We start from the raw sequence: 25,610 nt of genomic DNA on the forward strand, positions 1-25,610 counted from the left end.
GCGCCCCTCCCCTGGTTCTGTGGCCGCCCTGCGGGGCGCCCCCGTGTCGTGGTGGCGGACCCAGCTGCGTTTAGACCCCCGGAGGCGTCTCCTGCCGGCCTGGCACCACCGGGGTCGGCAGCGCCGGCACGTGCGGAGAGTAACTCTTACGGCCTTTTTTTTTACCCGTTTTGCGCATGCCGGTGGACGGGAAGTCGCCGCCCGAAGGGCACACGTAGGCTTTCGTGCCCGCCCACCGGCTAGTTCTTTCCGGCGAGGAGAGACGCACCTCCCCCTCTCGTTGTTCTGTGGTAAGAGAGATGTATAAATAATATAGGTTAGCTATAACAAACAAAAAAAAAAAAAAGAATAATAATTAAAGCGCACATAGGTAAGGTGGGCTCGCAGTCAGGAGAACCTCCCAACCTTCATATTCGGAGTTGCCTATTTCAAGATTAACTAGTATTCATTAGGAAAAATAGGCTTTGTAGTTCACACGATGTTTCAGTATCGACGGAAAAAAAATAAAAAATCATAATTAACCAAAAATATGCCAAAGTGGACCGCTACTCGCTCTGAATGGCACGGTGAACGGCTACTGTTTCCAATGAAATGTGCGCGAGGCACCAGCGCGATCAAACAGCTGAACAGAAAATACAAAATTTTTGGTCACACAGTAAAGGCATAATTCAAAATGCAAAGTGTTAGCAGTTTGAAAAATCAAGAATAATAACAGAATTAATCATAGCCTAATTATTGCTAAATGCTGGACCGTTCTCATTTCTATCTGCAAATGGAACCTGAAGGATTTTTTTTTTTAAACCAAGCATGAACCGAAATGAAAAAACATTTAGCTTTTTATCGTATATATAGGCCTTATATTTAATGACTGTTTAATAACAATAGCAAGCATAAGATCCTTTGTGTAAAGGTCTTCTTTTAATTTTTGATGAGTAGACTGTAGCCTAAGACTATCCTACATTTTGAAATTAACTCACTGTACATTTTTTTTATGGTTTTTAAAGATGGTACAATGTTATATCATAATGTTATGTTGTTTTACCTCCTCCTTTTATCTCATTTTACAATTACATTCAGTTCGCAATCCGTCCCTTTGCGCCACCTGGCGGTAGTTTCGCGAATGACTTTAACACACGACTGACTTGCAGTTAACGCCGCGGCGGTACGCACGGCGGTAGTACCCATTTTGGTTGTCAACCATCTGTATATTTCACGCTCAAGCACATGCATTAAGTTTGCCCCAAAGCACAGGCAGAAGTAGCCCAATAATTGTAAAAAATGAGACATTTTAATTATTTATTAATAAACAAATGTTTTCTTGTCGGCTGCAAGATGAAATTCACAGTGCTGACTCTCTCCACATGGACGCGCCTTTAAAGAGAAATACAACTATGGCGTTATTTTTTTGTCAAAAGTTATGAGCGTGTAAGACATGCTCACGAGCACATTGTTATTTCACACGCGCAAAAATGAACCTTCAGCTGGCATGATAAAAGTACTCGCGCACAAATTCAACAACCGAGACGTGTACATGTAGCTGCGAGCGCGCGCGCCTGGCATACTCTCATAGGTTAACTCTGCTGCGTGTACAGTGGAATCCTGCTCGCGCGCAGCGGGCTTCTGCTCGCGGAGTGCTGTTTTGCTCGCGCAGTGGATTTCTGTGCATATGCATTACAACGTAAATTATTTTTTACATGCAATTATGCAAGATTTGTAATGAAGATAAAACAAATGAGAATAAATGCTGCGCATGCACTCAGCATTACTCGTGCCGCATACATTTTACACACCTGCATTTAAATGCGGCTGCAATTTTATTTATTTTTAACTTAAATTCTATGTAAGCAAGTAACGGCGGCTCCCTTTAAAATCACTGAAGTTGTCTATTAATGAAGCTCTTTTTTACATTATTTGCACTTTGGTGATTATAATGAGAGAACTTGAGTTTAATCGTGAGGACGTTTTATTAATCCGTCCATTCTTTAGAATTTCAATGATTTAGCTAAATCGTGCAGGGTTTAATTTATTCGTTTCTTGTTTTAATTAGGCCTAAATAATGGGAACGAAATTATACAGTGCCTCACGTTTTACTAAAATAAAGAATATAATCTATAAAACACGAAACAATTTCTTACAGACAAATATATTTTCCCAAGAAGTTGTCTGTCAAAACAAAGGACAGGTAACGAATAACAAAAATGCATGTTGTTTTATTAAAGGAATTTTAAAATGTAAATTAAAATATAGGCCTAATATATGAGAATATTGACATTTTGCATATAAATCCATGTAGTCTAGCTCACTAAAATAGCCACTTTTAATGCTCTGATGCAAAGTAAACCACAATTTCTTTTGAATAATATAACACATAATTCATATTATATAAATAATACTGCACACCTATTAAATGTGTCAAATCTAAAATATGGTGTAATACTGTGTAGCTTAGAGAAAATATAAGCTCAGGCAATATTTTAACTATAGTGTTTTTCTTTCATTTTCCCTGACTGCAGCCGTCAAATTTAACACATCTGCGAGGCAAAACTGACGTCTATTTGCAAAAATGTGCTTGTTTGAAAACTTGTGATTAAAGCGCCACTCAGCGGTCAAAAGCTGCAAATGCACTTTGCAGACGCCGCGGCGGCGGTAGAAGTAACGTTTTGGATGTCCATCTACCGTATTTACATTTTAGACACAGTATTGAAAGTTTTGTTCTATTTCATCAACAAAAATTGTTCCAAAGATCACAGCAGAAGTATTGCACATTCTCCAAGCAACATTTGGTGGTTTGTTACTGAATGATTCAGCGTTTTAAAGGAATCGGTTGAATAAATGACTAAGTGAACCACTCATTAAGTGACATACATCCACAAAATTACTAATAAGTATGTCTAAAATTATTAATAACATTTCTTATTTGTATATCCAAAAATGTATTTAAAACATTAATCTCATAACATTATTTATTGCAGTGGTAATTCTGCAGTGTAAATTGTTTAATCTGACTAGTTACAGCCCTATAGTGCAGGGGTGGTGAACGTCGGTCCTGGAGAGACCGTGAGTTTTAATTAGGGTTGGAGCTGAACTCTGCAGGGCTGCCCCAAACCATTACCACACATCTACACCCCTGCTATAGTGTATGATAAATGTATTGATCAGTTGTAAGAATTTGACATTAAAGATTATGCATACATTTAAAAAGTAAAAAAAAAAAAGGCCTTTATAAAGGTAAATAACAAATATGCAGATTCAAGAATCTGAAAGCTGATAAATCACTGATGAAAATATTGCTTCAGATTAAATCATTTACACCACCAAAAATCTCGGTGATGCAGTGTTTTTGTGGGGATATTTTGAATGGAATATTGTCTGCTGATATGAAAGGTTCACTGTTTATCATAATAACATTTATGCCAGTGATATTTTTTCTTTTTACATTAAACACATTAAACATTACATATACGCATGTAATATAATGTGTATTTCCATCACAGGTTTAGGTCTTAAATTTCATATAAGGTGGTATTTAAAAGGTTTTAAAAGCTCTTAAATTTAAGTTGTTCAGTTCTGTAGAAACCCTGATTTAATTCAGTGTAAACTCGTGTAGCTTCTCTCTGGGCAGCACTGTCATGGGAAGGGAAGATTAAATACATTATTTAACACATTCACTATATAGATTTTACTAACGTCTACACTGCACAGACCATTTTTTTGCATTTATTTAAACGCATCGTTTAAGTAAAATCCAATATCAATCAACCTTTAATTCGCATGTATTGATATACTGGTACAGAAATCAATTTCAATAAATATTAAAGTAATAAATGTCTTGAGGTTTTTAAAAGTATTACATTTGATTTTAAAAACTCGACAGATAATAGCTATTTTTTATTTTTCAAATAATGCAAACTGCTCACATTTATTCAGTACAACATCTGCTTTCACTCAGGTACGATTTCTTCATAGTGAGTCAGGCTGTGCGCTTTGGTTGTGTCGCACCTACTCACTACAACGTGGTGTTCGACAGCAGCGGCCTCAAACCAGATCACATGCAGAGACTCACCTACAAGCTCTGCCACATGTACTACAACTGGCAGGTAATAACCAATGTAGATCACTACATCAGTATCACACTACTCTTAATAGTCTATAATAATGTCATCTCACATATTCTTTGCGTTTCTTCTTTTTCATCTTAAGGTATCGTCCGAGTGCCAGCACCATGTCAGTATGCCCACAAACTGGCCTTCCTGGTTGGTCAGAGCATTCACAAGGAGCCCAACATGAACCTCGACGACTTCTTGTACTACCTGTAACCTGCACTGCAGTGATGAGTTGCAGGGTCTCAAAGAATGATGGGGCCATTTTTTATTAGTTTCTTTTCCAAGTCAATTGAGTTGTGGTGAAAAAGTACACCGTCAGAAGAATGTTTGTTTATATTTCTAGGTATAGTGCTTTCAGAGAGAAGCAGGTACAAAGTCGTTTTGTTTATAATGGCAAATGCATATGGTCCTATTTTTTATTTCTCTGTTCTTGTTCTGTTGTCTTGTAAAGATAAAGACCATGTATTTTTGTGTGTAAATGGATGGTTCAAATTGCAGATTTCTTGGATTTTATGTTTAGAGGCCCTGATTGTTAATAGAATTAAGTAAACATTGATTTTCTGGTTTCCAGTATAAAAAAATGAATGGTTATGTCTGATTAATACCTTCAGCGTTCGCATACTATATCATATACATGTATGGTTTTCATGTTTATCACAAAATTAAATGTTGCTGCTGTTTAGCATGTTGCAGCTCTGATTAATAAATTGAATTGTAGTACTTGATTATAGCATGAGACAAAAGAAAGGTATGGAAACTTTACATAGATCAGAAATGTTGTGAAGAGCAGAAGCTTAGAAAGATGTCATTTAGGATTGTATTGATGTTTTGCAGGGGGATATATATCAGGATTGATGCGAGAAGAATAAAGCTGAAGTTTAAAATGGCTTGGTTCCTTAATTTGCCACAAGTTAGTCCAGAGAGAAGGATTTGAGAAAACGTTGCCATTACACGAGTTTACGGAGAGGTGAAAATGTAATGCAAAACTTGAAAGATTGTTTTGACAAAGTTTATTGCGGACAACCCAGATTCCTTCGTTGTCACCGTATTGTTTCATATCGCTTAGTAAAAATAAAAAGTCTTTGGAAATTTAAACATGAATTGTTTATTAATGAGTAACTGCAAGTGGCGCATGAAGGCTCAGAAAGCTGACTATCCATCTTATTGTTTAATGCAGACAATGACACATTAAAAATAACCGCTTAAAACAACAGAAAGGTTGTCCCTTGACACAAGTTAATTATACCTTTATATAAAGGCTTGAAGTAGACGGCAGCTTGGTGAACGAAGATGATTTTGATTGGTCCCTTCCGAAGAGTTGTAAAAAAAAATAACAGACATCACGTGCCAACGTCTTCCATTTGTTGCGTCGTCAGGACTAAAATTTACACTTGAATAATGACAATGAGAATCGTAATATCCATGTAATCGAAACATACCGCAAACAGTGAAAAGATATAGAAAAATAAAATAACCTGACGACGCCATGCTGTTTCTATGGTTACTACCGCGCTGTTTCGTGTAGCTGCGCCCATTGTTTTCAAAGAGAGGTGAGCCGTCTTCTGGTGACAGGACGGTGAATTAAAGGATGCAACCTAACAGGCACCCAGCGCTTCATAACTGGATTCCTCTTTGAAAGTAAACACCTTATTTATAAGCTTTTAACGATAAGTTACGAACCCCAAAAGTGAATTAATGTACTTTCTCCGAAATACATTAGTTCGTCGTGGTCTGGTAAGGACTTGCAATGGACTTTAACGCGCAAGGGACGTGTAACGTTACAATCAACAGAAGATAATCGAGATTTCAACGACACCGTTATGAGGGACCGACTGGCTGATTTGAATGGGGCAAGTGATTGATTAATAATAAACCAATTAGACTAAATGTTAACATTGGCAATAAAATATTGATATCAGTGTTTTTACTTACAGAAATACAACATTTTACATAAACTAACACATATTTGGCAGTAACGTTCTTTACTGTTTATGTCTAAGTTACTTCCCAATGCTCTTATCAGTGTAAGTTACTCCATGCTTGAGGAATGTGTGTCTTTGTGGCTTGTTTTAGGGCAGGCAGAGTGCCAGTGAAGATGGGGGTGTCGCTGTGTCCATGGAAAGAGATGGCTTCATGCAGGATTTTTTCAGAAAGGTAGTCCTTCACCTGTATGAAAGGTGCTCCTCTTCTGTACACTATGTGTTGGTGATGGACCCTTCATAGAGATGCATTAAAACGCAGTAGAATTAAGACTGAATCATCTTATTATGAAAATATGATAATTATTTTCATGTGTGTTCATTACCAATGAATATAATAACCAATATTGTAAATCTACAAGTGTTATTTTAATATTATTTGTATACCCTTACTGGCTTTTATTTTTATATTTTCAGTTTTTATTTATACATTTTATATATAACTTTAGTTTTAGTAATTGATGTGCTTTTATTAACTTTATATTTATTTCAGTTTTTGTTTTAGGATTTTTAGTAGCCTTGTTTTATTTGCTTATTTAAACTTTATTCCAGTTTAATATATATATAAATATATATATTAGTTTTTGTTGAGAGTAACATTGAAATCAGCACTTTCATTGAATGCATAATTTAAATAATTAATTAAAATAATAATAATCTAAATTGTACCACCGATATTAGGCATCACAACATTATAATGTAAAGAGAAATTTCATAACAAAACATGTTGTAACATGCATCCCTAGTAGTTCATGTCTAGAAGCACACTAAAGTAAAACTATTAAAGAGCTTCGCTTTTCTTTATTTCAGGTGGAGGAGGTCAGAGGTGTCATTGACAAGATTTCCTCCCTAGTGAATGAGGTGAAGAAAAAACATAGTGTGATTCTTTCAGCCCCAAACCCTGATGAGAGTAAGTCACCCTTACTCAAAGACTGAGCAAAGTGACAAGGTGGTGTATGTTAGCAGGTTGAAGTGGTTTATGAACTATCACCATTGAGCCCTTGAGCGAGGCCCTTAACCCCAGGTTGCCCCATTAAGATGTCCCTGTGTACTGTGTGTACTGTGAAAGACTTTCACACTCTGCTTAATGGATAGTTCACCATTCTCAGGTTACCATAGGGAGTCAAGTTTGGGCGTGCAAGGAATTGTAGTTTTCCCATCACATTCTTAATTTGTGTTCTTGGGTTAGTTTTGCTGTTACTTGCAGGGCATGTGTAGGACATGCAGGCAGGAATGTGAGATTGAGATAAAGACATCAGTGAGGCTGTGAGTGTTTCTGCAACGAACTCTATACTCATTTTTTTTCTATTTCGCAAGTTGATAGTAAAATTGAATGATCTGTTTGAGGATTGTACTAATGGGTGTGTATTAGTTCTCCTTTTTAAGAGTCAGCAGAGCCATATGTAGTCACTTTTCTTCCATATACCTGCCTGCATTTTATATTTTTACATGTAACACCACAATATTTCTCCAACGTGACACATCGTAATGTAAAAGTGCTTTATAGGTGCACAGTTTTTCTGGAATGGCTTTATTTGTAGCCTAGCATGTATTGGCACAGTTTTTTATTTGTAGCCTAGCATGTATTGAGTTGTATATCAAGTAAACAAAAACAAAAAAAATCATAATTTGATAGCTGATGGTTTATTTGTAGCCTAGCATGTATTGAGTTGTATATCAAGTGAACATCAGGCCCTAACATATATCAGGAAGAAGCCTCTATGTAATTGAATCTTTTAAATAAATGATTATATTAATATACAATATAGTGTCAGTTTAATGCATCCTTGCAGAATAATACAAATGTGAGTTGGATGTTCTGCTTCTGAAAATATGCCTTTGCTTTCAGGGACAAAAGAAGAGCTGGAACAACTCACAGGGGAAATCAAGAAAAATGCCAACTTTGTCCGGACCAGCCTCAAATGTGAGTTGGATGTTCTGCTTCTGTTGAGGATAGTGAAGATAAGAACACCAATGCACTTGGACAAGGAAATTAATTAAGTTCCCATCTATTTTTCCCCTTAGCAATGCAACAGAATCTACCTCCAGATGAACAGATGAATCAAGCCTCAGTGGATGCACGCATTCAGAAAACACAGGTGTGAAATCTTTGTCTTTTCTTTTTCATCCAACTATCCAGTGTGATCATTTTAATCCCAAATTGATTTATTGCTCTTATTGTATCTTTTTTTTAGTACACTAACTTGTCACGCAAGTTTGTGGAGGTCATGACGCAATATAATGAAGCCCAAATGTCCTTCAGAGAGAAAAGCAAAAGCAGGATTCAGAGACAGCTGGAGATCAGTAAGTCACACATGTTAATCTTTATACATTCACAAGCACATGTGTACATATGATACCTTAAAATTAGCCCTGTAAGCTAGACCATTTACAGCTGACAAATTTCCACCTTAAAAGAATAATTTATTTTTGTTTAACAGGATTGTGCATATATATTAATAAAAAACCCACTTCGAGAACTATTTTTGCAAGGGGTGAATGATATACAGTTGTGCTCATAAGTTTACATACCCCTTGCAGAATGTGAACATGTTAATAATTGAAACAAAAAATGAAAATTGCATGTTATTTTTTATTTAGTACTGTCCTGAATAAGCTATTTCATATAACAGATGTTTACATATACTCCACAAGACAAAATAATAATTGAATTTATAAAAAAGAATCCATTCAAAAGTTTACATTCCTTTGAATCTTAATACTATGTGTCATTTCCTGGATGATCCACGACGATCATGATAGTTGATCATGAGTCCCTTGTTGGTCCTGAGCAGTTCAACTGCCTGCTGCTCTTCAGAAAAATCCTCCAGTTCCTGCACATTCTTTGCTTTTTTTAGCATCTTCTGCATATTTGAACTCTTTACAACAGTGATAGTATGAGTTTGACATCCATCTTTTCACAATGAGGACACCATAAAAACTCCACAATAAAGACAATTGAGGGACTCATACACAACTATTACAAAAGGTGAAAACATTTACTGATGCTCAAGAAGGCAACACAATGCATTAAGAGCTGGGGGTGAAGACATTTGAACAGGATGATGATGTGTAAATTCTTTTCATTTTGTTTAACGATCAGATTTTTTAATTTAGTGCTGAACTTTAGAAGCTCCATAAATACTTTTGTTTCCCAGAAGACAAAATAAGAACAATTCACCCTGATCATCTATTTTAAAATCTTTACACCCCCTGTCTCTTAATGCATTGTGTGGCCTTCTTGAGCATCAGTACATGTTTTCTAATTTTGTAATAGTTATGCATGAGTCCAGGGGCGTCGCTAGTGACACCAGCACCATAGAAATTTAACTTGAAGTTATTAACACTGTACAAATAGCCTATGTGTGTGGCAGAAATGTATTGATTATAAATGTGACTTTATTACATATTGGGAAATAATTAAATTTTATAGAATGTTTTTTTTTTTCATTTTTGTTTAGTGTTTTTTTTTTTTTTTTTTTTTTTTTTTTTTTTTTTTTTTAACTACAGATTTTATAGTTTATTATTACTTTAAAAACCATATAACCATGGTAATGATTACCATGGTTTTACTTATTGTGACCCTCACCCTACTAATACTAGTCAGCTAAACTCTGGATTCTAAGCAAAAATTTCTTTCTTTTTAAATGTTTAGTTGTAATGAATTTTAATTGAAGTAAAATGTTAATTCAATAAGGCCCTGATTAAAGATAAATACCAGTGTCTTATATAAATTAGGTGCTTATTATTTACAAATAATAAAGTTCTAAAAGGAGATTCACCCAAAAATGAAAATTGTCATTTACTCAACATGGTGTCATTCCAAACCTGTATGAATTTCTTTCTTCTGTGGAACATAATTTGAGAAATTCAAGAAATTTTTGTCCATACAGTAGAAATCCAGGGTAACCAAAAGGGTTTGGTAACATTCTACAAAATCTTCTTTTGTGTTCAACAGAAGAAAGTTGTTTGGAATGACATGAGAAAATTATGACAATTTCTTAACAGCAACTTTCCAGCAGTCTAGCTCCAAATCAATGCTTTACTGTCAAGTGCTTTTCTATGTGACAAAAATGCATTATTAAGTTAGTTGTATTTGTAGTGAATTCAGTAATATCTATCAGTTTTCGTTTTTATTTTTTATTTTTTTTAAATTCATTTATTTACTCCTGTTGAAGGCCCTATGACCCATCAAAACATTCTAGGGGAAATTTTTTTTTGCCGGATGGTCTCAATTTGTCCAGGGCCAAATTTTAACCCCAGTCCAGCCCCCACCCCTCATAAATAGCTTAATCAGGGAAGTACTAAATAAAAAAATAACACACAATCCCCATTATCCCTCTTAAACTATTAAAACTATTAACATTCTGCAAATTCTACAAAAACTTATGAGCACAACTGTAACAACACCAAAACAACCAAAGAAGCTCAAAAAGCGTGTGTGTGTGTGTGTGTGTGTGTGTGTGTGTGTGTGTGTGTGTGTGTGTGAAGTAGTCCCAGTGTGAGAGTATTAATGAGGTACTTTCTGTGCTTTACGACACATGAAACTGAGCGTGTTGTCACCTGAGACTCTAAGGCAAGTGTTACCTGGGCAACAGGGCTCCAGAGATCCTGCTGTACCTCTGCACAGTAGGCCAGGAGCCATTATGTCATGTGTTAGGATAATGAGTCATGTGACTGATGTGATTTGCATAAAGACCCAGCTACCTCAACTTTGCATTTGAAACCAATTTCCACGAAAAGTTGTGTGATTTGTTAGGAAAAATTAGTTTAAACTTTATTTCAGTGATGTGTATTTTATATATATGATGTATGATGATATTATGTGTATGGTATGATTTTTCCTGGTTATAAGTATGAATTTAAGTGCTGGTCATTGCTCAGGGGTCATATTATATGAGTGTGTGTATTTTTCCAGCGGCCTTTACATTGATGGTTTCAGCCATTGTAATGTTCTCTCTCATTTTCCCAGCTGAATCAATACAGTCCCCAAGGCGTACTTAACATGACCACACACACGCTTACAAGCACACGGTACACAGATACACTGTTCCATGACACAAAGCCAAACAATTAAACAAATGGACTAGCCTATTAGCATTTGGTCATCATTTCATGTTTACCCTTGACAAATTCACACACACGCAGCCATTTATCAAACAAATAATGGCCTAAACAGGATTGGCCAGTTTGTGAGAAGAGTGTTTGACTAATCTATTACACTCTAAATCTTGTAGCTGGAAGAATAACAACTAATGAGGAATTGGAAGAGATGCTGGAGACTGGAAACCCTTCTGTTTTCACCTCCGATGTGAGTTTGCTTCATAAAATGACTCTTTCCAGGAGGAAATATTAAAATACTGCAGCTCTCATCCAGAGCCAGCTTTCTTTGGCTTCTCAGTTTTCTGTTTCTGTGGCATGACATGAGAGAAACATATTTTTCAACAATTAGCACCCTCTGCTGGCTGTTTCTTTGCACTTTCTATAATGATCTGTTTAAGCTTTAAAGGGATAGTTCACCCAAAAATGAAAATTCTGTCATTAATTACTCACCCTCATGTTGTTCCAAACCCATAAGGCCTCCGTTCATCTTCAGAACACAAATTAAGATATTTTTATGGAATCTGCCAGCTCTCTGACCCTCCCATAGACAGCAAGGGTACTACGACAATCAAGGTCCAGAAACATAGCAAGGACATCGGTAAAGTAATCCATGTGACATCAGTGGTTCAACCATAGTTTTACGAAGCTACGAGAATACGTTTTGTGCACAAAAGAAAAAAAAAAATTCAACAATTTGTCTCAACCCTAACGCCATTTTGGTGAATATCCACTGAATGCTGTTCTATCAGCTGTGTCAGCTGACACAGAACAGCATACACCATAAGCACATGACAAAATTGTCTCATTTTGGGTGATCTGTTCATTTGATTTATTCTATGTTGTCACCATTTTTAAGTTTCTCGTGTCTACTAAAAGATTTCCTGTGTTTTCAGATCATCTCTGACTCTCAGATAACTCGTCAGGCCCTTAATGAGATCGAGTCTAGACATAAAGATATCTTGCGGTTGGAGTCCAGCATTAAAGAGCTTCATGACATGTTTGTGGACATGGCCGTGCTTGTTGAGACCCAGGTGCAGTATACAGTAATCAGTGATAGTTTGTTCACTTATTAGTTAACCTATACAGCATTAATTCATGAACTCACTTCTTTATGTTGTAAAGGGTGAGATGATTGACAACATTGAAAAGAATGTAAACAATGCAGTAGAGTACGTCGGCCAAGCTAAAGTGGAGACCAAGAAAGCTGTGAGGTACCAGACGCAGGCACGCAGGGTAAGAAAACAACCAAACAATATGAATAAGAAACCACAATATATTGGTTTTGTTCATGCTCCTTTTTTGTGTGTGTTTGTGTATGTGTGTGTGTAAGAAAGATAAAAATTACTGGAATAAATGCCTCAAAGTGTGTGTGTGTGTGTGTGTGTGTGTGTGTGTGTGTGTGTGTGTGTGTGTGTGTGTGTGTGTGTGTGTAAGAAAGAGGAAAATTACTGGAATAAATGCCTCAAAAGGAGGCTCAATATTGTGCTCTGTTAAATGTTTTAGATTATGGCTGACCATAATCTGTCACTAACCATAGATGGCTTTCTATACATCAGATGTTTCAATTGATGCTTCAGAAATAAAACAGGCCTTAATTAAATGAATATAAATTTTATGAACACATTCAGCTTTATCCTTTCACAATACGTGCTACATGCTAAAGAATGTTCTATAATATAAGAATTTTAAAATGTCACCAAGTGCTTGAAAAAAATGCAATCCTTGTATCACCTGCTTTTTGTCTTGTACAGAAACGCATCATTCTTGCTCTTATTGTTTTGGTGGTGCTCGCTGTGGTCGCACTCATTGTTGGCTTATCTGTGGGCCTGTCTGTTAAAACCAATACTAACTCCGCCTCCTCCAGCTCTAATGCAGCCAATCCTTCCTAAGCATGGTTTCCGAGGTAACCCCCAGTGCCCAATCACTGACTATTTCATCTACTATCACTCTGTCTCTAATTTAACCCAGTTTGAATATGGTGACAGCTTTTTATGAGAAATGATTTTAATGAGTTTAAAGAAAGATTCACGTATGTTCTAATCAATGCCAGTTAATTTGCTTATAACCAGTGATGCAAATGTTTTTGCTAACAAAAAAAACAAAAAAGCAAAGGTAAATTTACATTTCGTAATTAATTTCATACATAGTGGATCTTCCTTTTTGTTTTTTTTTATCTGTCTGTCATAGAAATGGGTCTGTGTTGCCATTTGTGGAGCCGTGTGCAGCATCATTCTTCTCATCATCATCCTCATTGGAGTGTACAGCAATTAGTCACCTAGAGCAAACTTTATTTCCTTTAACATTACTGTGCCTTTAAAAAAAAAAAGAGAGAGAAAAGAATTAGTGTTTTTGTTTTGACTGAAATTTAAAATGTCCTGCTGCATACAATAACTCAAAAACTGCTCTTCAATTTATTACCGGTGAATTGTGTAGAAGATGGCACGGATTTATGATCAAAGACTTTCCTTTTTGACATTGCTTTGCCACTTCACTACAGCAACCAGAGGTAATTTTCCGTCTTTTTATATATTTAATGCTGGTGAATACATTTTGCACAATTGAGTAATGTTTTGTAATAATACAATATGTAACATTGGGTACTTCATGTCTTGGGAGATCCGACTGACATTGTGGAGTTAAATAAAATCCAGCAAAGTGGACTTTAGATATATTTTATTAACAAAAAATGATTTTTGTATTCAAGAGTCACATGGTAATTTCAGCTTTTTCACAATGGTTTGATGTGACAGTGGGCTCCACACAATATGATGTCAGATCTGTGAACAATGTTACATCTTTTAGTCACTTAATGTTGTTCCTTTTTGTATCTTACATGTGACTGTGTCTTACAGGAAGGTAACGATACAGTCAAATGCTCACTAAGTGTATTGCAAAATAAATGTGAGTTGCTCACTGCTCAAAGCTGTCATACTGTCTCTTTTTGTTACTGAAATTAATACTTTAAGGAAGGATGTGTTAAATTGATTGAAAGTGTCAGTAAATATATTTTACATTGTTACAAAAAAAGTAAATAAAATCTATTTCAAATAAATGCTAAGCTTTCTATTCATCAAATAATCCTGAACAAAATGTATTACAGTTTCAAAAAAATATTAAGCAACAAAACAATTCAAAATTGATAGTAAGAATTGTTTCTTGAGCAGCGAATCAGCATATTACAGCGAATTTTTTTTGTACTATGGTATAATCAAAATATCCAAAAACCACTGTCCAGCAACTCAACAATCCACCCTGTGTTGATGATGACATCACCGTTACCATGAGAACCTCAGTACGTGTGACAAAGCTGAAGCAGGTGCGTACATTGATGCTCATGGGATTTTACCCTGGACAGCAGCTGTGAAAATCTCCCTCAAACACACTCACATTATTAAGACTGGATACTGTTGGTGAAATCCATATGCACTTAGACTGTATGATGAGAGCTGAATATATGCCTCTCGTGACATGACACTTTTAGGTCATCCTATCTCAGCTATTGAGTTGTGAGCGAGTGGGCAGAAGCACAGACATTATGTAACTGAAATGTTCCTGCCTCAGAGACAGTAAGAGAGCAACCACACACACATGAGAGAGAGCCAGTGAGAAATAAATAAATTAAAATCTCACCTGACCTGGTTAGGGTGAGTGAATAAAGAGATGAAGCTGAAAGGGGAGACAGTGATTGTTTGTAACAGTGATGAGACAGTCAGTGCTTTTCTCTCATTCTGTGTGTGAGTCATTGTTTGGCTGAGCAGCAGTACTGGAAACCACAGAGAAGGACAACAAGAAAACGTGAGTGCATGCATAGCTATGAATGAGGATTTGCATTTTGAAACTTTTTTTTTTTTTTTTTTTTTTTGAGAGGTTGGTTTTCAATTGAATCCAAAAGTTACCAGATTATTGATGTTTTAATTTAAGTGTCTGATCCCCGCAAATGACCTGTGGGAAGTATAGCCTATGGCCACAAATTAAGAATTCGTTCCCTGGTTTTAGTAAATCGTGGCCATGTTTTACTAAAACGAGGAAACGAATAAACAAGTAATAATGACAAATTGTTCATTCGTGGCCACGATAAATATATTTGTGTGCGGGGCTTCGTATGTTCTGTCTCAATAAGGCCAGATTCTTGAACAACTACTAAATTTACTTCTGGAATACACATCTACATGTTTAACTCTAGTTGACTTATTAATCTGACTAGTTCTAACAACAAAAAATGATGAGCTTGTTTGTTTGTAACAGAGCAATTACATTAATGTTTTAGAGAACAGACAGACAGGGTTTGATGATAAATGTCACAAACTGAACAAAATAGATTAAAATAAATATTTGGAAGATTCAGAATCGGTTTAAAACTTAAGAAGAAAACATCTATATCATGTAGCCTACTTTTATGCTTTTACTGTGGAAAAGGACAGATGAAAAAATCACAGTGATGATTGATTCGCTGGTCAGTGTATCAGTCAAAGAATAGACTACATTTAATTGTTAATGGATTGCATTGTGTCACCTCAAGCTTAATTAAAAAAAGTCGTTCAAATATGAAGTGATGACTGCTAAAAATTCAGCTTTGCTATCATAGGAATAAATGACATTAAAATATCATTAAAAAGTTATTTTAATTTGTAATAATATTTCACAATGTTACTATTTTACTGTATATTTGATCAAATAAATTCAGTTTTGTTGAGCAAGGTGTCTTTCAAGAACTTTTACTGGACAAAAATTAACTTTTGTCCAGTAGTGTAGTATATATTACTTAAAAGTCTGACAATAATCAGGTTGACTGTTATGGTTCTTTTAGGTATTAATAGTCCTGTGCTCATAGTTATGACATTGCAGTGTGTTTGTTTGTAAGATTTAATGTTGATTTTCCTACAAATAGGCCTACCAACTTTTCAGTTTACTGTACAAAATCATAGTTATCTATTAAGACTGTCCTCTTCTAAAAACAAAAATAAAGTTTTAAAATGTAAACATTTCAAAAATTTAATAAAATATACAATAGTTTCTTATGTTTTATGTTGTTAATACTTCAAGGAAAATTTGGGAGAATTTGTTTTCTTTGTTCCTGCAGTTTTCATCACGCATGCGGAAATGTGCTTTCCCCTGTCAATGTTAATTGTTTAATTAGTTTTGCACAAAAACACAAAAAGCATAAAAAGGCACAATGTTTGGTGGAATGGCCCTTGTGAAGCTCCAGCAGGTTTCTCTGTTTTGGCTCGGAGGGGATGGATTGTTCTACAGTTTTTGCCTCAGGCAGTGTCCTCAGTTTCCAATGGACTGCTATTGAGTGACTCTATTCATAGCCCTTGCCCCGTCCCAGGCAAGCCATGTGTCCTCTCAGCAGTACTACACCGCACATCTGTTCAGCTGCTTTCTTTCTCCATTATCATTTAGTCAGACTCATTTAAGATGCAGTGCTATCAGAGGGGATTATGTTCACCCCTGAGAGGGCATCTCCTGTTCCTCAAGCCGCTTTCTTCACGGCCATTTTCTGTACAGTTACGATATAATCCAGCGCCCATTCTTATGTAACTCCAGCGAAGTACAGATATTAATAATCCCACGCGGCCTGTGGCACGCTGGCTCTGTGACATCACCGTCAGCCACAGCGGAGTATGACTAGAGCACTGTGGGTAAACACGCTAAACAGCAGGACATGGAGCACTTTGCTGGAGTTCACAGGGCTGCCAGTGTGTAGATTATTCATAGATTATGGGCCATGGTACGTACCACTTCTGCACACAGATGTGTGGATTAAGACATAATTGGTTTATAGATTATGTTATGTTATGCTATGTTATGTTATGTTATGTTATGTTATGTTATGTTATGTTATGTTATGTTGATTTTTGTAGAGTATGTAATGTACACTTAATCTTAGAAGATTTTAAGTGTATTTGTATTGTCTTTGGGTATTATGTTTGCTTAGACTTTTTGGAATTATTGGATTCATCACTGTAAAATATCATATATAGTTGTGTTTATAAGAAAGATTTATGTTGTGCATGCAGGGGTCATATTAATGTTCATGCTTATGTGATATAGCTCAGAGCATGGGGGGTGGGGGGGTCACTCTGATTTTGCCAAGTAAGACATGTTCCTGGATCAGCATCTTTTAATGATCCTGGATCAACATTATTGTCCAAAAATATAGACTTAACCCAATCCCTACCCCTAAACCTAACCTTACCCATAATTTATTCCTAAAATCAGTGGGAAATGATAGCTGATTAACAAAAGTGTAGAAGCACCTAACCCTGATTGTAAGCCTAAAACAGATATTTCCTGAAAAGTTATATCTCAATTCTAATTAATTGGAATGTTGTTCCAGGATCAACAAGGATGTTGATTCAGGAACATGTTGTACTTGGTGTAATCATGCTCACCGTGTGTGTGTGTGTGTGTGTGTGTGTGTGTGTGTGTGTGTGTGTGTGTGTGTGTGTGTGTGTGTGTGTGTGTATGTGTATGTGTGTGTGTTCAACTGCACCAGGGGTCTGTGCATGATGTCAGACGTCTGGGGCAATTTGTATGCATGATGTAAACAGTGTTTGTACTGTATATGTATCTGTGTGCATTTCTGTTTCAATATCTGCAAAGTATGTTTGTCAGCTGTGTCTTGACATATGATAAAATATTTTCATATTTACACTACTGTTCAAATGTTTGGGGTCAGTAAGATTTCTTACTGCTTTTTAAAGAAGTGTCTTATGTTCACCAAGGCTGCATTTACTTGTATATTTGTAAGAAAAAAAAATGTAAACACTGTAATATTGTCAAAAAAGGAATCTCTCCCTTTTTGTTATTAGATTCTAGTTCATTTATTCTTGTGGTGGCAAAGCTGAATTTTCAAGAAAGAACAGCATTTATTTAGAATATAAATCTTTTGTAACGTCTTTATCGTCTTTATTTTACCCTCAGGCCATCCAAGATGTAAATGAGTTTGTAAAGAGTCCAAACAGCTTATAAAAACATCACAGTAATCCACAAGTAATCCACACGACTCCAGTCCATCAATTAATGTCTTGTGAAAGGAAAAGCTGCATGTTTGTAAGAAATAAATCCATCATTAAGACACTTTTTAATTAAAATTATCATTTAAATATGAGTTCTCTATCCATAATATTGCTTTCTCCATTGGGGAGCAAGAGATCTAATGCAAAATTTCTCCAGATCTGTTAAGAAACCCCACTTATCTACATCTTGGGTGGCCTAAGGGTAAAACTTTTATATTTTGGGGTGAATAAAAGCAATAAATAATAATAATAATAGAATATTATAGAATAAATAATTATATATAGAATATTATTACAGAACAAATTTAAAAATGCTTGAAATTAACTTAACATGTTTTTTTTATAGTAAACATTAGGAAACATAATTCAAAACTTCAAATAAAATTTAAAACAGAAAATCTTAAAAGATAAACCGCTTTGCTGTGAAGCAGCAGCAATGTAAATCTTCATGCATCCATCCAAGCCACTAGGTGTCAGTATAGATTCAAAGACTGCTGGGATAAAGAAGAGTCTGGCATAAAGAAAATGACCTGCACCTTTACATGTATGTACAGTAGGTGCATGCCCTTATTTAGACACCAATTCTGTTATTTAGCATCCATTAACATGATCACAAATCAAATCAAATAAAACATCTTTAAATCCTTTTTATTTAAACAGAGACTAAATACTTCTACTGTCACATCAGGAGGGTCATAGTGATGTGAATAATAGTCATTTTACCCCGTTCCTCATTTCTAATTGGTTAAACTGATGGTGTTACACATTTCCCCGGCTTATACATGTTTAAGTAACATGTGGCTCTGTCCCATAGGAGATGATGGGGGTTGAAAGGCAGTGTGAGATGGAGGTATTGAAACAGTCCCAAAACGATTTACAGTGGGTCCAAAAACAGCTGTCAATCATCTCTAACAGAACCAATGGACCAGGCAGAACCAAAGATAAGGTAAGTCTTTGGGTTAAAAAAAGTAAAAAATTATCTACAGAATTATAGATGATCATTTATTGTTTTTGTTTGTAGTTGTTGTATGGACTGTAATACAGCATTTTATATAAGCCCTGTGTTTTATGTTAGCTTAAAAGATGAATCTGTTAGCAATGTTGTAGTTTTGGCTGTGGTCCAGGCATTATTGTATTAGTCTGTGTCCTGATCACGGTTTGGTTTTCTGAGGACTTGGCCTACTCCTCCATCCGGAGCAAATGCCTGCTTCCAGCTGAACCCTTTTCCGCCCCTCATTTACCCCACACCCTCCATCTGTTCTTCCACAAAAATAAATAAATAAATCACTGACTACTTTCTTAAGTCACTTGGTGAGCTTTACAAATGTACACGAGACAGCAGTTAGTATCCTAGGAAAAAATAGGAGCACCTGTGGCATTTCTTTGAGTAACAGATCAACATTTTGTTCTAAACCCATATACAGTATGGATAATATCCAATTATATTTAAAACATATTTATGTGTTCATTTGACTTAGGGTAAAAAAAAAAAAATATCTCCAGTTGATTACTGTGAGCTTGTCTGAGTTGGCAATAATAAAAGGTGGGTGGAACTTAGCAACATATCAAATTATACATACCATTTGGTCTTATTGTGGCAATGTAGTCATTCAGCTGGCTCCTCTCTCCTTTTATTTAACAAATGAACTTGATCCTTCACTTACAACCTACAGTGCTTATGAACAGACACGCTTTCTGCTTCAGATCTGAAGAGGATGGAAATTGCTCACTTATACTAAGGGCAAATAACATTTACTTGGCTGGAGTGTTTTAGAGATGTTAATGAGTCCTGCGATGTACTCAGGGTCTAGATGTGCCTTTTAGAGATGGGAATCAGTGCAGGTTTATATACTAGAGTGTTGCCATATTTGGCTGTGGTTATGCAATGCTAGATATCCCATGAGACAGCAGAAGGCTCTTTTGGGAGAGATTGAGGGAGACGGGGAGAGAAAGAGGAGAATGACAGCCCACTTAATAATTGCCAGGCAGCAGTATCCAAACAAGTCGAGCTTGTTTTCTGTCTAGTTTAATGGTTATATCCATGACATTTCTTTCTTGAATCTCATTGTTTCTGATGGGTATGCTGCTGTATTCATGCACAGCATGCATTTATTTTTTAGTAAGTGTGCAATACCAGTATGAGGCACAGAGGGCAGTATTGGCCTATTGTTTCATTGCCAAGTCTGGGGAAACCCTGAACTGTCCAAATAATCCTCCTTAATACCCTGCTGCTCCTGCATCCCTTATCTCTGATTGGCTGGCGCTGCTGGGAATGGTCCTGCCACTGCACAGTGGGAGATAAACGATTGGTCGGACTTACTCACTGGCGGAAAGAGTAAGCGAGCACGGAGAACAGGAGAGAGAGAGTGGGTTCACTGGGTTTCTCACAAGGGATCCTCATTAACAAATCCATCTTCTGCAGTCAAATCACATATATCTGTTAAAGCATGTAATTCACAGAATTCTTGAGCAGTGATGAAGCATGTTCTTTAAGTTTGCGGGTGTGTAGTATAAATATATATTCCTACATTATTCAGATTTTTGACATTGTCTATAAGCTTCATTTCATTATATCATTGTTGTTCCAAACCTGTATCCTTTTCTTACTTCTGTGGAACACAAAAGAAGGAATTCTGAAGAATGTTAGTAATTAAATAGTACTGGTTCCCTTTGATTTCCATTTTATGGAAAAAAATAAAAATAAAATAAAAAATCTTTAGTGTTCAGCAGAAGAATAAAATGCATAAAGGCTTGGAACAACATGAGGGTTAGTGAATTAGAAAAAGAAAACATGGGTAGACTATCCCTTTAACCTGATTCCCATAACCAAATGAATCCAGTGAACAGAAGGTGGCACAGAAGCGCTTCTCAAGTGGCATTTAGGTGTCTTTACACAGACTGTGTAATGCTGCTCAGAGGTGGCGTAAAGCATTTACAAAACAAATATAACTATGTTTTGATACTGGGGCTGAGGTGGGACAGAGCAGGCTTAATTTAGTCTGGCTTTTATGCAGGATTTTGAGCAGGCACAGAGCAGCCTTAACCAGGCAGTGTAAAGATGCCCCAATATTCCAGTTTCTAGAAATCTGAATGAGACCACTTTGCATATGCCTATACCAAGCAAAATTTTTGTGTTTATGTATTTGTGATATCAGCTGAACATTCATTTATATATGTGTATGTCTGAACACATTTATTTCTGGGTCATAGAGAGAGGATAGTTGAAGAATTGAAGAAATATATTTTTCGAGCAAGGGGGAGACATTAAAAAATGCCATGATCTACATTTTGAAATCCGAAATATGTTGCAATTGTAAGTCGCGATAAAACAGACATAGCAACAGATCTTCAGTATTGTGACGAGTGAAAAGGATTATTGGAAAAAAAATGTAACGAGGGGACTTTGTTCTATCCACTGGTTGTTAAATAGTTTTAGGCAGATCTGAATGCATGCTTGCAGTCAATTGTAAGAAAGGAGTGAGGTTTAAGTGGAATAAACGATAGGAAAATACAGCAAACGTCATGAGAGAGGGACCTGAGGTTTTTACCAGAAAGTCGTGTTATGTTTAATTAAACATTATGAGGTCTAAATGAATGAATGAATGAATAAATATACATGGATGAATTGTTCATAATAAGATTAGTAACCATTTAGAAAATAGGGTGAATTTTCATTTCATGCTGACTTGCAGACATGAATTAGAATTGATATGTTTGGATCATTCTGCTATATACAGGAATATTCTGATAGCTGTGCAGCTTGTAAACATCCATTTGGTTTAAGGTTTAATCACAATATGGACCTTAATCAGAAAATGATGTTCATGTAAAAGTGGCCAGTGATGGGAGAGAGAGAGAGAGAGAGAGAGAGAGAGAGAGAGAGAGAGAGAGAGAGAGAGAGAGAGAGAATGCATAAATACCTTATTTGACCTTGTCAGCTCCAGTCATGGCCCTCTAGGGCGGATGGGTGATGCTCACCTGGAAGATGATGTTGAAAATGCAGATGCTCAGCACTGGGCATGAGAAACGTGCATTTACATGACAGAGATGTCAAAGTGAACCAGCGCTTGCGCGTGCTTCTAATTTGTGAGTGTGTGTGGGAAAGAGAGAGCGAGAATAGGCCAGTTGTGTTCACATATCTTCTGCGTTTATCCAGCACACAGATACAGCTGAAGAGCGCTTTAAAGGAGCGCTAAAGCCAGTGTGTTTGTTTGCTGCCGCTGCGCTCTTCCAGCAGTGTGTGTGTGAGCGCGCGCCTGTGCGGTCTCCTCAGTACCGCCCGCTCCAGCGCTTTCCTCTTCCCGACGGTCGCTAATGAACCGTTTTAAGCCCGGATAGCACGGACAGCGGACCGGAGCCGTCAGCCTCCCCTTGATATGACACAGCTGGACGCGGCTGTCTTTACGGGAATCATCTTTTAACGGAAGAGCGGCGGAAGAGGTAGAGTCGCTGTCCATCGCTTGATGTGGTTCACGCGCTCAGCTGATCTGAGAGCATGTTGTATTGATAAGGAAGGTATTGAATGCTTTGGTGAGAAATGTTTTTTGAACGCGTTACAATACGGTTGTTTAGTCGGGTAGATGTTTACGTTGCTGCTTTGGCTGTAAATGTCATTATGGCTCGTGCTGTCGTCTGCACTATAACCTTATAAATGCACTAGTAGTCCGTTGTGCCGTATTAAATGGGCTGAAACCATTATTCAGTGTCTTTCTGCCAGTGAAACACATGCAAGTGTGGGGTACTTTTGTCCATAGCCATTTTAGATTGCAGCACTGCTGAGTGTTTCTCACAGTAGCTTTACTATTAAAGAGATAGTCCTCTTTTTCGCATCACTTGGGAGCTCTTCAAACTCCTCCTAGATCTCGCTGTCATAATCAGTTATAATTCTTTGCTTTAGTGATATTCTAACGTATTCTTTTATTATAAACAACCCTAAAAGTGATAGGTGAGGTCAGGGCTTGTTGTCAACGAGGTTGTATCTCAGTAGAGATTTTAACCCAGAAGTCCAATTACACGAATGTGTGTTTTCCTCTTGAATGTTGTGTTCTATTTCAAATCGTTAATTTGAATGTGCTTTTTTAAATGCTGCCCTTTAATTAAAATATAATATCACAATGTTGTGCTATAGCTGTTGTGCAAACAATTGAACACAATAAAATATTCAGACAAGAGTCAACAATAATAAATAGGTTGAACTCTGGAATATGTTATTTTACCTGTAAACACCAGGTTGTATCTTATATGTTTATATAAAAATATACAATTTATTAATTAGAATTTAAGTGTTTTACTGACTGTATCAAAAAAGTAAAGACATGTACCATGATGCTATTTTAAGTGAGATATAGAAATAGTAATTGTTCACTATCATGATAACTATGAAAGCGCCATCGTCATGGACCGTGATACTTTTTTTGTAAAGGGATTTAATTGTTAGCATCATATCAATTGATGTCAGATCTGTTTTGACAGTGAATTTCTGTCTAAATGGATAGGAGCACAGCATATTTTATGCACAATTCAATTGTTAACCTGAATTCATTCCAAGCATAATCAGTTTAATTGTTAGTAGCAGATGCTTTATTTGGTCTAGTCACCAAAACATTGCCATTTCAAACGCATACAAACACCTATGTGCTTTTTAATTATTAATACATTCTATAATGACATGGTGTACCTCTGGTGTAATATATCTCCCTGTAGTAGTGTGATGTGACAAGACCTCATCTGTTACATCATAGTATGTGGAAGGTAAAGATTAAAATAAGGACATGATTTAATGAAATTTTTGTACATAGTGTAGTGGTCTTTAACTTTATTTCCATTAAGCAGGTGTTTTGTCCTGTACAAATTGGCATACAGTACATTAATTCCAAGAACAATGATGCAATACGGTATTAGATGTCTCACTCAGGGGTGCAATGACCATATACTATTGCATTCTCAGAAAGTTTTCACTTCTTGGAGCTTGTCTATGTGGAAATGGACCTGTAACCTACATGCAAACTTTGAGCATTTGTAGTAGTATAAGCCTATTATCGTACAACATGTGTATACTGTAAGTGATGCTGTGGAACTTCTACTGTTGTTATGATTTAGTTTGTCATAGAAAGATGAATTTGGTTCTGCTGTTCTGTGGTAAAGCACTTTACGCCATATAAACAGTCTCGATAAAGTGAAATGTGTTCTTTCAGAGCTCATAGAATATTAAGAAGAATATAACACCTTTCACACACAGCTTGAGTCTCAACTCTCTCAGCATTCTCTATCTGCCCTCAAACCCCCACTTTTTTGTTTGTCAGTCATGTCATCAGAGAAAATGAGTTCAGTGCATTTGATCTGAGCATTGCAGATACTGGCTATACAGGCCATTTTTGAAGAAGAAATATGATAATTTATGAACGATATTTTATTTTATGAATGATAATTTATAAACCTTTTAAGACAGACTTACTGTGAGCTACAAGTAGGGCTGTAAAATCGATTAATCACATCCAAAATAAAAGTTTGTGTGTGTGTACTGTGTATATTTATATGTATATATAAATACACACATGCATACATTTATATATATATAAGAAATATATGTAATACATATTTATAAATAATGTAAATCACATTGAAATATGAATATGTAATGTAAACAACATGTAAATATTTCTTAAATACATGTATGTGTGTGTATGTATATATACAGTACACACACATATATATTATGTAAATACAAACATTAAATTTGGATGTGATTAATCACAATTAATCGATTTGACAGCACTAGTCTTATTACTTTGTCTTTTTTTTTTCTAATTTCCAAATACCTTTTTCCCCCTTCAAAATCAAATCCACAAATGAATAATTTGTTCCTGTGATTTAATAAATTCTAGTTAAGTCTTATAGCATGTGAATGAACAAATGAATATCAAATCCACAAATGAATAATTTGTTCCTGTGATTTAATAATTTGTAGTTACGTTTTATTAATTAATTCCCTCATTTTAGTTACATCATGCCACACTGTACTAATTTATTCGCCTCTTTTTAATTTAGTTAAATCATGGCCACGAAGCTTGTCATGCTTTCACCCCCACAGCTTATAACTTTAAAAAAAAAGACATTTTAAAATCCCTATGGAAAAAAAAATTATATATATATCCATATGGAAAAAAAAAAAAAAAATATATAACTAAACAAATCAATCATGACAGGCAACTGCTAAAAATGTGGGTGGGCACTGTTGCACTCTATTATAGACCTTGTTGTTCGCTTTACTAGTAATTAGTGAATGAAGGAGGTAGGATGACTGATTTGAATATTAGGTCACAACACACACACACACACACACACACACACACACACACACACACACTGTGATGCTTCAGACGTTTTTTGTTCAATTACCTGCA

General features: G+C 35.9%; 3 protein-coding genes across 24 annotated transcripts in view; all 3 read left to right on the forward strand.

The window, feature by feature from the left end:
- Nucleotides 1-4,990, forward strand: part of LOC109094635 (piwi-like protein 1) — a 24,366-nt gene extending 19,376 nt beyond the window's left edge. Inside the window, exons 20-21 of the mRNA XM_019108361.2 lie at nt 3,950-4,097; nt 4,200-4,990. Of these exons, the coding sequence (XP_018963906.1) occupies nt 3,950-4,097; nt 4,200-4,316 (265 nt within the window). The 3' untranslated portion in view covers nt 4,317-4,990. The remainder of the gene's footprint in view (nt 1-3,949; nt 4,098-4,199) is intronic.
- A 481-nt stretch (nt 4,991-5,471) lies between these two features.
- Nucleotides 5,472-14,107, forward strand: LOC109094637 (syntaxin-2-like). 3 transcript variants are annotated; one of them, XM_019108362.2, is made up of 12 exons: nt 5,474-5,741; nt 5,824-5,953; nt 6,177-6,257; nt 6,893-6,992; nt 7,932-8,006; nt 8,108-8,181; nt 8,278-8,386; nt 11,320-11,393; nt 12,079-12,216; nt 12,308-12,418; nt 12,937-13,088; nt 13,373-14,107. In XM_019108362.2, the coding sequence occupies exons 2-11, from the start codon at nt 5,924-5,926 to the stop codon at nt 13,072-13,074; spliced, it is 930 nt and encodes a 309-aa protein (XP_018963907.1). In that variant the 5' UTR covers nt 5,474-5,741; nt 5,824-5,923; the 3' UTR covers nt 13,075-13,088; nt 13,373-14,107. The 3 variants fall into 3 exon arrangements, with proteins under 3 accessions (XP_018963908.1, XP_018963907.1, XP_042584950.1); XM_042729016.1 differs by having other exon boundaries at nt 5,474-5,953; XM_019108363.2 differs by lacking the exon at nt 12,937-13,088 and having other exon boundaries at nt 5,472-5,953.
- Nucleotides 14,108-14,436: 329 nt separating this feature from the next.
- The window catches only part of LOC109095434 (RIMS-binding protein 2-like), a 151,870-nt gene continuing 140,696 nt past the window's right edge, over nt 14,437-25,610 (forward strand). For 5 of the 20 annotated variants that reach the window (XR_006155335.1, XM_042728987.1, XM_042728991.1 and 2 more), the window contains exons 1-2: nt 16,380-16,916; nt 19,022-19,153. Coding sequence is in view for 18 of the 20 variants with exons in the window: in XM_042728987.1 (XP_042584921.1) it covers nt 16,914-16,916; nt 19,022-19,153 (135 nt within the window). In the remaining 2 variants the exon portion in view is untranslated. Of the gene's footprint in view, nt 14,981-16,373; nt 16,917-19,021; nt 19,154-25,610 lie in introns of those variants that run through there. The other 15 variants (XR_006155336.1, XM_042728983.1, XM_042728989.1 and 12 more) reach the window with 9 other exon arrangements.

This window comes from Cyprinus carpio, chromosome B8 (genome assembly GCF_018340385.1).
Source record: "Cyprinus carpio isolate SPL01 chromosome B8, ASM1834038v1, whole genome shotgun sequence".
Lineage (NCBI taxonomy): Eukaryota > Metazoa > Chordata > Actinopteri > Cypriniformes > Cyprinidae > Cyprinus > Cyprinus carpio.